This window comes from Symphalangus syndactylus, chromosome 17, assembly GCF_028878055.3.
Source record: "Symphalangus syndactylus isolate Jambi chromosome 17, NHGRI_mSymSyn1-v2.1_pri, whole genome shotgun sequence".
In the NCBI taxonomy this organism is placed as follows: Eukaryota; Metazoa; Chordata; class Mammalia; order Primates; family Hylobatidae; genus Symphalangus; species Symphalangus syndactylus.
This window is the reverse complement of record NC_072439.2, coordinates 32,828,399-32,845,459: the sequence shown is the minus strand read 5'-3', so window position 1 is coordinate 32,845,459 and position 17,061 is coordinate 32,828,399. Positions and strand designations below refer to the sequence as shown.

The following is a 17,061-nucleotide window of genomic DNA, read 5'->3' as shown; positions in this document are numbered from 1 at the left end:
AAAATATTGCCTAGCCAGTTTCCGCTTGGTAAATTTTTGTGCCTTCAGAAAATTTATTTTTGACCTTTGTTCAACCCTCTCAACAGCATAATGTCTGAGTTTTGCATTTTCCAAGGTAGTAGACATTGTGACTGATTTCCCAACATCCCATCTGCCCCGTGATTAATCTAAGCAATTCATGGCAACTTACCTCTTTGCCAGGGGTGGACAAGCCTAAATCAATTTGGGCCAATGAGACTCAAGGAGACACATGATGAGGGCTCTAAGAAAGAAACTTCTTCAATGTTGAATACTGTGGAAAGGCAGGCTCTTTCTTCTTCTATAAGTTGTGAATGAGGAAATGTAGAGTTCCCTTTGCCTGGCAGTCACACCACAACAACAAAGGGTAAAGCTAAAACTACGGGCAGCGGCGCAAAGAAGTAGAAAGAGCCCACAGCCTCAATGCCATCATTCAGCCACTGGGCCCTGCCCTCACTCTTCATTGTCTAAGCCAGTGTGAGTTGGCTTTTCTGTTACTTGTTGTTGAATGCATTCTATCTGATTTAGAATTTGGTGCCAGGAATAGAAGTGCTGCAAACAACAAACTGTAGTGAGTTGCATGGTAGCTCCCTAAAGATATATCTACAAGCTAACCCCTGGAACCCGTGAGTGTTACCTTATTTGGAAAGAGTCTTTGCAGATGTACCTGGATTATATTTTATTATTTTCAGATGTTGAAGAGACCCAAATTAAAGATATTTTAGTTAAAAAAATCACATTTGACCTTTATTATATGACCATTTATCAAGATTAAAAAAAAAAACTCTTCAACAGAACTTCATATGACCCAGGAGTTTAAGTCTTTTTTTAAAAAGATTAGTTCAATGGCTTATTTGACAATGTGACTAATTTGAGAAATTCATTTTCCTATAACTGAAAAATAGTCCTGGTCTGGGAGTCCAAATGTCTCATTTCTATCCTTGTCTTAGTTACTAAACTGGGGGCTTAGGTAGGTCATTTCCCCCTCTGAGTGTTAAGTTACTTATTCTGCGGAACTATTGGTGGCTCCAAGTTGCTCGGGTGCATCTGAATCATATAGGTCCTTGTTATAAACACATATTTCTGGACCTTGTCTCAGTCCTACTGAATCAGGTTTTCTAATATTGGCACAGGAGTCTGTATTTGTTAATGAACTGGGTGATTACAAGGTACAGCCAAGCTTGTGAGGTATTGGATGAAGACCTCCAGGGTCCTTCATAGCTCTAAAACTTTGTATTCTGATTTCTATTCCTTCTATCGCTGTTTGTCCTAACTCAGCTACTAGATATTGTGCTAAAACAAAGCAAAGCAAAACACAAAATAAACAATAAGAAACCAAGACCATGGTTTAATCATCTTTATATTCCCCCAGCACCTACAAAGTGCCTGGTAGGTAGTAGCCACTCAATAAATATTTGAAAAATTACTTAATGGTGATTAAATAAATGAATGTTATTTCATGTGGGTCCCAATCACCTATAGATATAAGAATCTAAAAAGAAAGAAAATATTTTAAACTTTTGTCTGATTTAATCTTGCACTCCCTATCTGCCCTACTGCATACTTCAGTAATGGGTTATACGAATGAAGTTATGCATATTGAGGGACCCAGTAGGAAGGTGGTTAGATTCTTCTGGAGGCGAGATTATCTCACAGTATTTCTCAGTGGCAGTGATAACTGAAAGGGGCTCATGATTCCACAGGAGCTGATTTTCTTCTCCATGACTTTTCCAGGACCAGAAAAAGCCATATCCTTATTGGGTGACAGATGTCCTTGGAGCCATTGCTGCAGATCGCTGAACCTGCAAAGACCACCTCAGGTTTCTGTGGGGTCCCAGAGGGTGGGAAGAGGCATTCATCTTCTGTTAGAAGTTACTGGTAAATTCGACAGCAGTGGGTGTCAGTTGAGCCAAGAGTCTGTTGCAGCCAGTGCCCCCAGGATATCCGATACCACCTTTTGTGACCCCACGGTCCTTCCTTCCTCCCCCACTTCTAGGCTCCACTGACCCATTGAGCCTCCCCAGTTTAGACACTGTCCGCTGGCCTTGGAAGGTACCGGCTTAGGATGAAATCTGTCACAGGGGTGGGCAACTTAGCCAGAGGGATGTAGAGGAGTTTGGCATCCAGGCCAGGGTTGTAGCGGATGCGAGGGCTCCGGGAAACAATAGCATGCTCCATGCTGTTGATGACATCTCTGACTCTGGGCTCTGCCACCTGCATTACGTTTTTTAACTTGTCAGTATCTGTTTGAGGGCAGAGAGGGGAAAAAGGCTCTGTTATTCTTCATAAAAGAGAGTTCCTTCCGAATTCCGTCCAAGTTCCCTTTCCATCAGATCCCTGATCTAACATTTCAGGCAGGTCTGCCACACCCTCCAGGTGGTCCCTTATACAAACACACATTTATAAGACTATTATAAATAATCTTAGCCTGGCCAACATGGTGAAACCCCATCTCTACTAAAAATATAAAAATCAGCTGGGCGTGGTGGCACATGCCTGTAATCCCAGCTACCTGGGAGGCTGAGGTATGGGAACCACTTGAACCCAGGAGGCGGAGGTTTTAGTGAGCCAAGGTCACACCGCCGCACTCCAGCCTGGGAGACAGAATGATACGCTGTCTAAAAATAAATAAATAAATAAATAATCTTATTTATCTTTCTGAATTCAACAACTGTGCATTGAATTCCTACTGTTGCATTAGACTGGTGATGAGAACTGTGCACATTCTTCTTATAACTGTGCCACTTATTAGCTATATGACTTTGAGCTTAAACTTTTATTATCTATAAAATGGAGATAATACTATCTTTCCTAAAGTTTGGGCATAGTGGCTCAGGCCTGTAATCCCAGTACTTTGGGATGCCAAGCCAGGCCAATCACCTGAGGTCAGGAGTTCAAGACCAGCCTGGCCAACATGGTAACACCTCGTCTCTACTAAAAATACAAAAATTAGCTGAGCGTGGTGGCGCGTGCCTATAATCGCAGCTACTCGGGAGGCTGAGGCATGAGAATCACTTGAACTTGCGAGGGAGAGGTTGCAGTGACCCAAGATCACACCACTGCATTCCAGCCTGGGCAACAGAGTGAGACTCCATCTCAAAAAATATCTGTCCTGGAGAATAACAAAGATGATTAATAGTGGGGTAGACACTGGGGGAGTACAGAATAGCAAACACGATAGGGAGACAGTCCCTTTTTTTTTTCTTCTGTGTACTTCCTAGAGTTCCCACATTTAAACAAAAACATTCAGGAGAAAATATTATTTAAAAATAGTAATACTGCCCCTACCTCAGTCATAAGGCCACTGTAGACGCAAATAATCTAAGGCATAGACAAGCACCTCGTGGGGCCCTCACAAATGTGAGGGGCTGTTCTGTTTGCATTGACCCACAGGGGTGGAGATGGGGACAGAGCACCCAAATGGTACAAGTCTGCCAAAGCTCATGACATAAATGGGAGAAGGGCCACACCACACACCCACCAGGCCCTCATCTGCATCCTTACCCCAGGACAGGGGGATTCATGCTTCATTGAGAGCCCTGAGGACTCCAGGGAAAATGGTGCTTCAAAGTCAGACTGCCCTGATAAGGGATGGAAACTTGAAAATGGAGAGGAAGCCAAAGCTGCCCTAACTTTGAGAATGGTCCAGGCAGGCAAGGAATTCACCCGCTTGGGGCCAGGACCCTTGTGGGTGGTTGGTGAGAATGGGGCAGTGTCACTTCAGTCCCCTTCACCCCAGACTCCAAGAAACTCCATTTTCTGTTTCCTGGAAAGAAAACTGATGCAGGGGAAAAGCCAAACTACATTTTGGGATCTCAACAAGAGCCACACTAACTTCAAGCCAGACTGTCCATAAAGCAGTAATGTCTTAGGAAGCCATACCCTGACCTCTGACCGTAGACCTGGCACAGAGGCCACTAGCAGCAGGGCTGAGGGTCGAAGGAATCGTTCAGGATGCCCAGGGGGCTGTCTCTGCCCCCTCGGCGCCAGGGAAACCTTTGTGGGCTGAGGAGATGGAGCAAGCTGACATGGTGAGATGGGCTGGGGACTGGGTTCTGAGAGGTGGGGAGGGCTCGCACAGGCAGTGGGGTGGGAGAAGTTACCCCAGACATGGGGAACGGTATGAGGCACTTGCTTTCATTGTTTTCTCAAATAGATATTCGCTGCCATTCAGTGCTGGGCACGCTGCTAGGCATGGAGTGGGAAGGGAGACTGAAGGACCCATCCAGCCGTGTCACTCTCCTTCACAGTGAGGAAGGACATAGGCTTTGGAGTTGGGCACCTGGGAAAACGTTTTTGTTATTGGGAGAATTAAGCAAGACAAAGTCTATAAAGTATCAGGCCTGGTCCTAGGGGTTACAAGCCAGGGGCCTGTTTGGTCAGCCACAGCAACTTGCTGAGTTTGTACCCAGTGATGCTCTAGGACTACTCCTAAATATCTCTTCTGTCTGTCACACAGCCATCCCCCACCACCAGAACCATCATGACTTACAACTTCATGTCTTTATCGTTCCTTCACTGGGTTTCTGCAGTAGTCTCCCAGGTGGCCTTTTTATCCTTCCCACAGTGACACAAATCTGATCCTTCATTTCAGAGCCATTTACAAGGCTCTCTAATGCCTTTAGGATAAGAGCCATGCTCCCTACTATAGCAATCAAAGCATTTTATGATCTGTCTCCTAATCTCTTCCCTCCTCAATCATCACCCACAGCACTCCTGCCAGACTATAATGGCAATGGCAAAGGTTTGTTCAGCTCTTACTGTAGCAGAGCTGAGTACTTTGCGTTTCTGTTTAATTCTCCTAACAATCCATGAGAGAGGAATTGTACTTTATAAATGGATAAATAAGTTTGGAGAGCTATACAACATGATTAGAGTGACTGCTGGAATATAAGCCTGAATCTGCACTGCCTCCAAATCATACAATGCTATGTCAGGTCAGCAAAATGTTGCTGACACCCTTCCTCTTGTGTGAAACATCTGCCATCTCTTTCCCTTTTGGTGTACTCCTATTCATCCTTCAAAACTCACTAAGGCATTAACCGTCGCCTCTGTAAGGCTTCTGTGACAGCAGAATGAAGTCTGCATTGCTGCTTTGTTTTGTACGCATGTCCATTGTTGCAAGATTCTTCATGTGGTGGTGTATTTGCTTTCACATCTTCCCTGCTAGTTTCCTGGAGACTGTCTCATCTCTGTATCCCAATAAACACTGGGCAACTGAAGCGAAAATTCTAGTATAACCACTTGGGAAAACGTTTATCTAAATGTAGTTGACCACTGCCTGAAAATTTTCCTCTGAAATTATGGTGTCGACTACAGGTGAATTGGCCTAAGATATTTTATAAACCCAATCCTTACTATTCTTTAGTACAATACCAGCTTTTGGACAAGGTTTTCAGAAGAGTTTGCCTTTATACATATTCTTTCATGGACCACACTAAAGATACTACAAGCTCTCTTCACCCTGAATGCTTACTTAGAAAATGACTTTGTGAGGTTTCCAGACACTGGCTGAATCCATTTCACCCCAGCCTCTGAGCAGCTCCACAAATAATTTGAACTTCTCTTTGCTAAGAATGATCAACAAAGGATAAATATTCTTCCCCACACACGCTAACATCTACTCTCCTTGTTCCCAACAGCTGCAGATTTCCCTTTGGGGACCTATGCCTCTCCCACACTATGTCCATTGGTCTGGGCAGAGCACATGGCCCAGCCTGAGCCAATCACACCTTCACGTTCCCCTGGGCCCAGTGATTGGTTTAGGGTTGGGTGCATCTTGTGGTCCCCCATGATGTGGCCACCATAGGTCCTTCAAGTTGGAGTGTATATTAGGACTTTTGGGAGAGATACTGGAAATAACTCTCCTATTTTCCCAGCAGACCTCACCCTAGGTGGAGGTGAAGAGAGGCTGCAGCAATGTGGCTCCCACAGGGGAGAGAGCTTAGAGACCGGAGTCAGTGCAAAAGAAGCAGAGCCAAGAAATGGGTGGAACCAGGTCCTAGCAACGTCATTTGCAGTCTGGGTCAGGTTGTACCTGAAGCTTATCTTGCTCAACTTTTTAGTCAGGTGAGGCAAGAAATTCCTTTTCTGCTTAAATAATTTGCATTGGATCTTCTGTCACTGAGTAAGTCCCAACTAGTGTAAATCCTTAGACATTTTCTTCTCACAGAATCCTAACATGCCTAGCACTAAAAGATGAATTTATCTAAGGAGTACTCCAAACATTTTTCCCTGAGGCTTCCCTAAATCAATGAATGAAGACACCTCCATTCACCATGTTCTTCAAGCTGTAAAGCTAGCACTCACCCTTGATGGCTTCCTCTCCCTCACCCCTTAATCCTCAGTGTGCTTTGATGCTCTAATTTATTCCGTATACCCCAGCTACCTCCCATTGCTTCCCACCTGCTGGTTTCTTTAAAGTTCCTCAAATGCAGTTTTCTGCCTCAGAGCCTTCCTGCAGAAAAAAAGTCCCTACTCATCCCCTCTTTCCCCTTCCCAGCAACACCTAACTCTTATTCCTCCTCAAAGTCTCAACTCAGAGAAGCTCTCCCCTTCACCATAGTCTGAATTGGGACCGCAACTTCCTGCTCCATTCTTCTTTCACAACCCTGTTTCTCCTCTGTAGCACTTATCCACATCTACCATAAACACATGTGTTTTTATTAATGTTTGTCTCCCCTACTGGGCCATAAGCTACAGGCAGTGAAGGGCAGGCATACTGCTGTGTCTGCTCCAGCTCTCCAGCCCCACATAGGCTTGGGACATGGCAGCCTTGCATGCTTTGTATTACTGATTCAAAACAAAAACAAAAAACAAAAATGCAATGAAATGTGTATGTATTAAGTGAAAAAAATTGCTGTCTTGGCTTTGTGCTCTGTTGACATATGACGTCCAGCAGACAACTTCCGTGGCACAAAGTTTTGGGGCAGCAGGGTGAACAGCTGCCGTGTCCCACCTCTACCCTCCAAAAACACCTATGATTCACAGGAGACCCTCAGCTCAGGGAGAGAAAGAGAGTTGCCTAGAGACCTTCCCTTTTAAATCTCCATGTGCTCATTTTCTTCTTTATTAACAAGCGCTCGGAATGTGCCAAGTACTTCGCACATACTAACCCTCATAGCAACCCCATGAGGGAGGCACTATCTCTAGCTCCATTTTGTAAATAAGAAAACTGAGTCATGGGAAAACCAGGTAATAGGTCCAAAGTCTCCTAGCTGGTAAGTAGTAGAGCCAGGATTTGAACCCAGGCAGTCTGGCTCCAGCAGCCATGCCCTTGATCTCTTCGCTGTATTTATCTCAGTGCATTTTCACCTGATTCCCCTGCATCATGATGCTGTGGGGGCAGGTGCCAGGAGTGGGCTGAATTGCCCTTAACTCCCCGGGCCACTCCAGAAGTGATGATTCTGCCACTTGCTGTCTATTCTCAAACCCCAGCTCTGCCACTGTGTGACCTTGGGTCCTGAACTCCTCTGCGTTTTGTCTCACCATCTGTAAACGGAAAGCCAGCTAATGACCCCAAGACCCACTCGCCCCCCATCAGAGACCCCTCTCCTGCCCCAGGAACTTACAGATGTGGAAATAATCCTCTCCATAGCTGTCCCGGGTCTCCTGAGGCAGCCTCTCCCAAAGCTTTCGCATACGTGACTCCAGGTTCTCCTTGCCGAGAATGGCTGTCCGATAGTTCCCTGGCTCAATGATGCAGACCTTCACCCCAAAGTAGTAGAGCTCACGCCTGGGAAAGAAGAGTTGCAGTCAGTCTGGGCCCCAAGATGACAATCATCAGGGAGAGTCACCTCTGGATGGGCTTGTCTTTCAGGGACCCAGAGATGCTTCCCCCACCCCTGTACTTGGCCCTGGCATTGCTTTGTGCAAATAAGCCCTTCCTTAGGGACTCAGCCCTTTCCAAAACTGGCCCAGCAGTCTCTGGGCAATTTGCATTAGGCATAACCAGTGAGAAGAAGTCAATAGAGAATCTAGGCCAAAGCCTTGCCTCCCACCAGGTCCCTCCCATTAGCAACCCCTCACTCAACACCCACATGGTGAAGGGTGTGGGTCTACACAAGGCCTACATGCTCCTCTAAGGACTTCCCAGAGGAGACCTGTGCCTCCAGGCCTGTCTGTCTGTTTGGGGGACTCTCCCTCCTCTCATAGGCCCAAACAGGGTTTCACTCACCCTGGTGCCGCTCAAGGGAAGGCCCACCTGATGCCTTGTATTTCCACCCTACCTCTTCTCCTCATCCCTTCTCTTGGTCCTTGGAGAAAGCACCTTGAGGTCTAACCTTCCTTCTGCTATTGTGTTAGCTTCCTGTCTGCGGAATTCCCCTGCCCACATGCTGTCACTCCCAACCCTCTCTAATACCTGGGATTTCCACCCGGAATGGTTTAGTACCAGGGCCCAGTTACCTGATGCTGTCAGAGAAGGCCTCAACGCCAAACTTGGAGACGCAGTAGCCACCACCAATGACAGCTACACGACCACCAGAGCTGGACATGTTGACAACCCTGCCCCGGGCTCTCTTGACCATGGGCAGCATGTGAAGGGTCACTTCGATCAGTCCCACCAGGTTCACATTAATCACCTTCACAAAGTCCTCCTTGGTCAGCCATTCGTTGGGACCACTAGGCAGGCCCACACCAGCATTGTTCACCAGGGCCCAGAGGCCTAGGGGTGAGATGAACCACACAGAAATCATCAGTGGGCCTGGGAAAGAACCAAGTTCTGCTCCCCACCAGCTCAGGGCCCTCAAGGATGGTTGTGCAGGTGCACAAGACACAACCCGGTCAGGCTATAACATAAAAGGAAGGTGTGTCTTTTACTAATTCGTTTTCCCTGAAGGGACACTTTTTCCTGATTCACATAAAGTCTGCCGGCTAGCTGGCGCTCTGTACCGGCTATAATCGAGATGTTGGCTAACAGCATTTCAGCTATCAGCTTTGGGATAAGAGTTTCATTTTCATACCAATGAATTATGTTTAGATCCCTTCCCCATCATGCTTCTCCTTCTCTATTCACTTAAGTATAACCAACTGCATTTCACATACTACCAAAATCAATCCATTCATTCATTCATCTTCACACATTTATTCATGCATGTATCTAGTCTGTGACAATTACAGGGAGAAGGAGGCCAGGTGCAGTGACTCACACTTGTAATCACAACCCTTTGGGAGGCTGAGGTGGGAGGATCACTTGAGGCCAGGAGTTTGAGACCAGCCTGAGAAACAGAGTAAGACCCCCGTCTCTACAAAAAAAGAAAAAAAATTAGTCAGGCGTGGTGGTATGTGCCTGTGTTTCTAGCTACTTGGGAGGCTGAGGTGGGAGAATCACTTGAGCCCAGGTTACAGGTTACCTTGTTCGAGGTTAGAGTGAGCTATAATGGTGCCATTGCACTCCAGCCTGGGTGACAGAGTAAGATTCTGTCTCTAAAAATAAAATGAAATAAAATGATATAAAATAAAATAAAGTAAAATACAGGGCAAAGGAGACATAAAATGAACAACACAGCATCTTATCCCTCAAGGAACTCACCAGCCTAGAAGGAAATAATAATATTTATAAATAAATATATAAAATATTTAAATAAAATAATTATGGAAAATGTGATGAGGACTGTCCTTGAGATATTTCAATTAGTTTGGTACAAATGGAAAGAAATAATGCTAAGTATTTTCATTCAACTCTGCAGGGGCCCAGGGTTGAAGAGCTTCAGGTCCAGTCCTGGTTTACCTCCAGCCTTGAACAAGTCACTTCCCACTCTGGGCCTCGGGCCCTTCATCAGATTGGACTAAAACAGTTGTTTGCAGGCTGTATTTTCCAAGCCTTCTAGGGGGAGGAAAATGCAGGAGAAGCTCTCCTTTCATTTGTTTTACATATTGGGGTTCCAAAAAAATTCCACCAGAGGGAGGGTGATGCTAAAGACACACTGTAAATCCCTCTAAACACTCCTCAAGGACCCCTTCCAGCTCCTTCATGCAAGGATTCCCCAAGCTCTACTGCCCTGGTGATTCCCCCCACAGCCCCAGCCTCAGCAGCCCCAAGATACTCTGCAGGCACATCCCACTGTCTCCTGAGGGCAGGTCTCAACACAAACATAAATCCTAGTCCACCCCTCCCTTTAGGGCTGGGGTCCCCACCCAACCCATGCCCCTACCCAATCTCCCCTGCCTTTCTCCATTCAGGAGCAATGAGAAAGCATGAAAGAACTTCCTCTCCCATCCCCCTACCCACCCCAGTTCCCACTGTTTCTTAGACCAGGATATTGCCAAGTGGCTTAGGCAAAATAATGGTCCCCCAAAGATGTCCTCATCCTCATTATCTCTGGAACCTGTGAATCTGCTGGATTACATGGGAAAGGGGAATTAAGGTTGCAGGTGGAATGAAGGTTGCTAATTAACTGTCCTTAAAGTTAGGGAAATTTCCCTTAAAGCAGGGAAATTATCCTGGGTTAACCTGGTGAGCCCAATATAATCACGAGTCCTTCTAAGTGGAAAGAGGCAGAAACCGGAGAATCAGAGAGATTGAGAAAAGTGTGAAAAAGACTGGGCCCAACCTTGCGGGCCTTGAAGATGGAGGTAGCAGGCCAGGAGCCAGGGGATGCCAGCTGCCTCTGGAAGCTGGAAAAGGCAATGAGACGGATCCCCCTCTACAGCCTGCAGAAGGAACACAGCTCTGCTGACTTTGATTTTAGATCAGTGAGGCCTATTTTGGACATCACTTCTCTCCAACTACAAGATAATATGTTTGTATTGTCTTCAGACCCTACAGTTGTGTTGTTACAATAGCAACAGGAAACTCACATGCTAAGTGAGGTATTAAGGCAAGTGGCTCAAGGCTGAATGTAGGGAACTGGCTGAGACAGCCTGCTGAAGACAGAGGCTGACCCGTGCTGAATTATTAATTAATTAGCTCACTCAAAAACTATTTATTGAGTACCTTACTAGGTGCTAGACATTATTCTAGGTACTAAGGATGTACAGTAAATAAAAGGGACAAAAATCCTTGTCCCCAGGAAGCTTTATTCTAGCAGGGGAAACAGACAATAAATAAGTAAAATCTATTGTACATTGACTAGTGATAAGTGCTAAGGAGAAGAATCAAGCAGGGAGTTACTGTCTGGATCCCCCTGGCTCCAGGGCTCTGTTGCCCTGACTCTGTGCATGGGCTCCAGACTGTTCCTTTAGGAGGGAGGACTTCCTCTAGTCTGCTGCTTCTGCAACTCAGCCATCCTGTTCCTCCTGTTCCTGGGCCCACACCCTGTGTGCTGGAAGTGCATGAGGCAGGTCCCCACACAGTCCTGGGCCAGCCCCAGTCCACAGCTTCCTTTCCCAATAGGAGCAGCCACTCTGACATACATACTTGCCCTGAAGTCAAATCAACACCCACCATGATGTCAAGAAGAGACCAGATCTCTTTCTCCCCTGCCTGACATAGTCAAGGAGAGAAACTGCACCCACTCATGGGATCCAACCTCCTGTCTCATTCCCCCTCCCCCATCCTGATCCCAACAAGAAATGTGTTTGTATTTCCCCAGGAGCTGATGGTTAGGACTGCTGAAATGCCAGAGAGGCACATCCTTTTTTTTTCTTTTTGAGATGGAGTCTTGCTCTGTCACGAGACTGGAGTGCAGTGGCGCGATCTCGGCTCACTGCAACCTCCGCCTCCCGGGTTCAAGTGATTCTCTTGCCTCAGCCTCCTGAGTAGCTGGGACTACAGGCACATGCCACCACACCCAGGTAATTTTTACACTTTTTAGTAGAGATGGGGTTTCACCATGTTGGCCGGGATGGTCTCGATCTCTTGACCTCATGATCCTCCCACCTTGGCCTTCCAAAGTGCTGGGCTCATAGGCGTGAGCCACCACGCCCGGCCAGGCATGTCCATTTTTAGAGGTTTGGACACACAGAACACATCTTCCCCCCTCACTTCCTGTTGAGACCTCTTTCCTGTTTCTCTGAGTTTCCAGGACAGAAAGCTTCCTTGGGAAATCACCCCTGCATGTGAACAGGCCAAACCATGCAGTGGCTTCCGATCAGATTGAGGCAGGGGCCTTTCCCTATGTCACCCCTCCCACCCAATCTGGACATCAGGGTCTCTGATACCGTCAGATGCTTTGGGAGAGAGGAAGAGGAAGAAGGAGAAACCAAGAAAGCCAAAGAATGTAATTCGCCCCACCTTGTTCGCCCACTTTGTCCCTCACCCACTGGGCCACTGCCTTGATGTTTTCGCTCTTGGTGACATCCAGTAGGGTGGTCTGCAGCCGATAGGAGGTATCCTGCTGAAGTTTCTGGGCTCCCTCCTCAGTGAAGCAAGCAGCCAGCACCTGCATGCCTCGATCAACCAGCTGTTTGGCCAGCAGGTTCCCGAAGCCAGTGTCACAGCCTGTGATGAAGACGTACTTCTCTGAGAGGTTGCCGACCAGATTGCAGTTCTTGAACCAGCGACACATAAATGAGAGGTCTGTGAGGGCCGCCATAGGGCAGGGGGAATGTGATGGCCAAGAGGGACTGGGCTCAGGAGACAGCAGGGAAGAAGCTGGTCCTCTGAGCCCTAGCAGGCAGTCTGCGGGAACCCACCTGGAAGAACTCTCCTTCCTCCCACAGCTTGCAACAAATCTAGGTCCCTGGGTGAGCCGCGCTGTAATTTTTATAGGTGGATGCATCAGCACAGCAATTAGCCCAGATGCAAGAAATTCAAGTCCAACCTGAAGCCTTGTCACCTCTGACAGCCCTGGTGGCTGCCTCCCTCTCTCCCCCTGCCCTGATAGGTAAAGCTGCCAAGAATGGGAAATAATCCACTTGCAATGTTGGTAATGAGTGGTGGCTCACCCAGGCGGTGTAAGGGAGGCAAATGAAAGATGAAGACTCACCCCAGACAGCTCCCCTAGAAATCCTGTCTCCACCCTGCCCTCAACCCAGCCTGGGGATTTTGCTCCAGGGATCAAAATCATTTGTCATGAGTGCAGGTATGTAAATAAGTTTATTTTCAGGGAAAATACTCAAGACAAATTTATTAATGTAAAACAAACAACATTGGTTCTGTACCTTCCAAACCCCAGGAGAAACAAGTTGCAGGTCGTCAGCTCTCTGGAATTCTTAGGTAAGTCTCCATCATGAGAGAGGATGAAAAGCAATGGATTTCTCCTAGGGTGGATGTACCTCCACTGTCCTGAGGCTAGAGGCAGCAGGGCTCTCCTATAGGGGAGGCCGGTATGTGAAGCTTAGCCACCAGAAAGCAGAAAGACCTGGGGGACTCAGGCCTGATGCCCTGTGGGGGTGATACTCAGGTCACCAGTGAGCAGCCCTGGGCAAGATGATAAGGAGGGATCATGAGTTCACTGGGCAGCTGAGGGAATTGTCTGGGCAGAGGCCTTGACTATAAGAGGGGATGAGATATAAGAGGAGCAGAGAACTGGGGCCAGAGACAGAAAATTCTCAGGGTCGGGACTTGGAGGAGAAGAGGAGATTCTAGGCAATTTAGCAAATAATTTACAGAAAGCTAAGGGGGAAGGTGGTAAAGAAAAGGAAATAAGGAAACCAGAGGTGTGAGTAGTGAGGGGCCACACCCAGAATTGCATAAGATGCAGGGGAATGATGCTGGAACCTCTGTGGTTCTTTGGATCAACATCTAGGGTCACCGTTCCTTGGGATGAGCCTGGTCCCAGCTCACACCTTCATGGCTTAGCGAGTCTGACACAGAAATGGGACCACAAAGTTCTCTAGTGTGAAGGGACAAAGGATGTATCTCTGTGATCCACCATTTGCCAAGTCTGACCAGCGTAGAATCACATAACGCAGGTGTCACCTTGGGAAAACCCCGCAGGGTTTGGTCATTCCTTAATGAAGTAGGGGAGGGGGCCAGATTATGAACCCACCCCCAAAGAGCAGACCCAAAGCTTATAGGGGATGGAGGTGGGAAATGGTAGAAAGCAAACTGCACCTACTTCATAACCACCCTGAGGCAGAGCACCTCCTATGCGGGATCTGGGAACCATCTCCCTGTCTCTGTCTGCCTCCTGGGTGAATGAACAGCGAAGTCTTGGCTGGGACAGGTCAGACCATGTCACTCAAGGACTGAGCAGCTCCGGGGCAGTGGGTATCCCAGTTCTTGAGGACACAGGTGAGGTCCAGGAGTTGGCTCTGACTTAGCATAAGGATAACTCAGAACTGCCCCAGCACAGGCCTGGGCCTTACTCAGCACCTCCTGGGCCTCTATGCTGGCAGTGTTTCCCTGGCCTCAAACTAAATACACAGTCCATGAGGAGCCTTCTCCTCTGCCAGGCCATTTCCCTCCAGTGGGAGAGCATAGACTGCCAAGGGCCAAGACACATCCTGATGAGGTAGACAGGAGGAAGAGCAGGTGTGGGCTCACCCACCCCCAGTTGCTCAAGAACTTCCACAAGTGTGGATTCTTCAGGGTGACAGGTGGGCCATGAAGCTCAGAGCCCAAGAAGTGGGATGCCATTATCTGTGATTGGGTCTCCCTTCCTAAGCAGCAAAATGTGGTTCTTTCCTCCTAATATAACCAGAGTCCTGAATAACATCCCAGAAAAAACCTAGAACAGAGGTGAGGGAAGTGAGGTACATGACCCTGACTTGAGAGCTCCCTCCCACCACTCTGTTTCTCACACCATGAAACAGCACCCCTCCCAAGTGCAATGATGTTAAAGTGAGGGCTGGTCACTGAGTGCTACAAAGAGGTCGCTACAAAGTGCTACAAAGAGGCCTGCCAGTGCCTTCGTGACATGTCATTTCTTCCTTGTCCCTTTATGTACTCCTGTGACCCCAGGCTACTTGATGCACTCCTGGAAAGGAAACAATTGCCCCTCACCTTGGTGGCAGAAAGGGCTGAGACAGGGCAGAGATAATCCAACTTCTCTCTTCAATTTCCTCTTGAGTTTGTCCCTCTTATCCCCAGATCCCCATGAAGGCACCTGCCTCCTCCTCCCTCTTTTTCACAGCCCATGCTCCCCTCAGACCAGAAGGCAACTTGCTGCACATGGCTGCACTTTTTAGCTTTTGCTCTAGCACAAAAGTAACCAGAGAAACCCATGGTTTCAAGAGGGTCAAACATTGGTTCCTGTGTCCTCTGTCAGAATCCCTATTGAGAACACCACTGCCAGCCAATGCCCCCAGAGCTGACACCTGAGGTCTAGGGGTCAGGCTGATGGCTGCCCTGTCACCCCACACCTTGTCCACAGGTATATTCAGAGGAGCCCCCACCCACTTCCTCCAGGCCATTTCCATCATGGGGAGAGTGTAATAGACTGGCCAGGTTGATGCACACCTGGGGAAGAAGCAGGAGGCAGAGAAGGTGTGGGCTGCGGATCCTTCCCCTCCTCACATGCTCCCATTGTGTAGACTCCTCAGAATTGGCCAAGAGACTCAAAGGCAACAGCACACCTATGAGCACTACTGGGTCCCATTCTTTAGCACAACACCTTGGTTCTTTCCTCCTAATGTTGCCAGTCTTGAGTGATCGCTCAGTGGGATTCTGTGGAGGGCATGAGGAAGAAGCTGGGATAGGCATCCAGATGGCAAGAGTGCTCCCTCCCACCATGCCATTACTCTCCCCAGGATACATCACCTCACCCAGATCACCCAGCTCCACCCAACCGTGCACCCCAGTCTTGGATTTACAGGGGCTTAGCCAGCCTTGGAGAGCCCCAGTGGAGCATGACGTCCATAGGAAGATAGGCATGTCGCTCATGGGTAGGTAGAGAAGATTGGTGTCTCAGCCAGCTGAGTAGCGAGTGCTCCATGCAGTGGGTCAACAAGGATAGATTTGTACTGCATTTTGCCCAAAGCCTTCTAGATGCTTTTCTGATGTGTGTTAAGGATGAGGAAAGATCCTTAATGTACTAGCACATCCTTCCCTCCCATTTAGAGCTCTGAATTAGGAGGATAGTGTCTAAGAATTCCAGGCCCCCCAAATGATATGCCTCAAGTCTAATCCATCCATATTCCCCAGAGAGTGCCCCAACCTTCACCCAAGGAACACCCGTTTCACTCTAAGCCCCCTCTGCCTCTCTTTTTGAGATATCTGGACTCATAAATTGAAGGTCTCTACTAACAGCCTAAGAATATGAAAATCAGCTATCTCTAAACCCAGCTGCCCATGAGCCCACTGGCAGCCACGGTCTCTGACTTCAGTTTCCTCTTCAAAATAATGAGGGATTCAGATGAGGCAGTGGTCCCAATTATAGGAAGCTTGGATGCTTCCTTTAGGTGAACAGTTGACCACATAGCACCCTGGGAATGGGGCCAAATGTCCTCACTTTGTTGGGGAGGTGGAGTCTGGAGGACAGACTCTCATACTGTTGGAGACACTAATGATGGACCTAGACTTCCAGACAAAGATTTCTTTTTTGCCCCACTGTCCAGAACTCACTCACTGAATGTCAGAAACTTCAACCAATAGGTCTCCTTGACCTTGGGGCTGATCTGGTCCGACAGCTCCTTGAGGTCCTGTAAATGCCTTTCAGAGCTTCTCATATTGGTCTTGAAGTGACCAGGTTCAATCACAGACACCTTCACTCCAAAGTGGGAGAACTCCCTCCTGCATGGCAGACACACAGAAGGCCAAGGACTTCAGAGGTCTTGGGAGGCAAAACACAAAAAAACAAGGAAACCCAATACAAACCCAGCATGCAACGGCAGTGGGAGACGCAAGAAAGCTTGGAGAGTTGGGAAGGGCAGCAGATAGCAGATAAAAGTTATGATGGTGGCCTTGCCTCTCTCTGGGGTTTCCATATTTTACATACCAAAGCTTACTAGCCCTAAATCCTACCAATTCAAGAGCAAGGCAGCACCTCAGTGCTATCACCTCCTATGCCCCTCACATCCAATGGATCACCAGAATTCTCACATTCTACCTCCTCTGCAATCCTCAGTTCCCTCCCTTCTTCTCCTGCCCCAGGAATCTCCCTGACCTCTGAGCTGGGTGATGGCAGCTGTCCTCTAAGGAGCGTCCCTCTGCCTTCAGTCTGGCTCCCCACACTCACAGCCACTGGGATCCCTGCAGTAAGTGGGTGTCTAGAAGCC

The 17,061-nt window shown here is 47.9% G+C and overlaps 1 protein-coding gene across 3 annotated transcripts; it reads right to left on the bottom strand.

Annotated features, from left to right (window-relative positions):
• Positions 1–838: 838 nt before the first annotated feature.
• On the bottom strand, positions 839–16,721 carry SDR9C7 (short chain dehydrogenase/reductase family 9C member 7). 3 transcript variants are annotated; one of them, XM_063621374.1, is made up of 5 exons: positions 16,413–16,721; positions 12,194–12,400; positions 8,425–8,683; positions 7,590–7,753; positions 839–2,261 (listed from the first exon to the last, which is right to left on the bottom strand). In XM_063621374.1, exons 1-5 carry the CDS (start codon positions 16,510–16,512, stop codon positions 2,044–2,046), a joined length of 948 nt encoding a protein of 315 aa, XP_063477444.1. In that variant the 5' UTR covers positions 16,513–16,721; the 3' UTR covers positions 839–2,043. The 3 variants fall into 3 exon arrangements, with proteins under 3 accessions (XP_063477444.1, XP_055104418.1, XP_055104417.1); XM_055248443.2 differs by having other exon boundaries at positions 16,409–16,429; XM_055248442.2 differs by lacking the exon at positions 16,413–16,721 and having other exon boundaries at positions 12,194–12,494.
• Between the last annotated feature and the right edge of the window lie 340 nt (positions 16,722–17,061).

Excerpts from the sequence above, each read along its gene's own strand:
- SDR9C7 (XM_063621374.1), bottom strand. The coding sequence starts at position 16,512 with ATGAGAAGCTCTGAAAGGCATTTACAGGACCTCAAGGAGCTGTCGGAC. Across the intron at positions 12,401-16,412 it reads GTTGAAGTTTCTGACATTCA|GCTGTGACACTGGCTTCGGG; the intron begins GTGAGTGAGTTC and ends TCTTCATCACAG. Across the intron at positions 7,754-8,424 it reads GCCTTCTCTGACAGCATCAG|GCGTGAGCTCTACTACTTTG; the intron begins GTAACTGGGCCC and ends CTTCTTTCCCAG.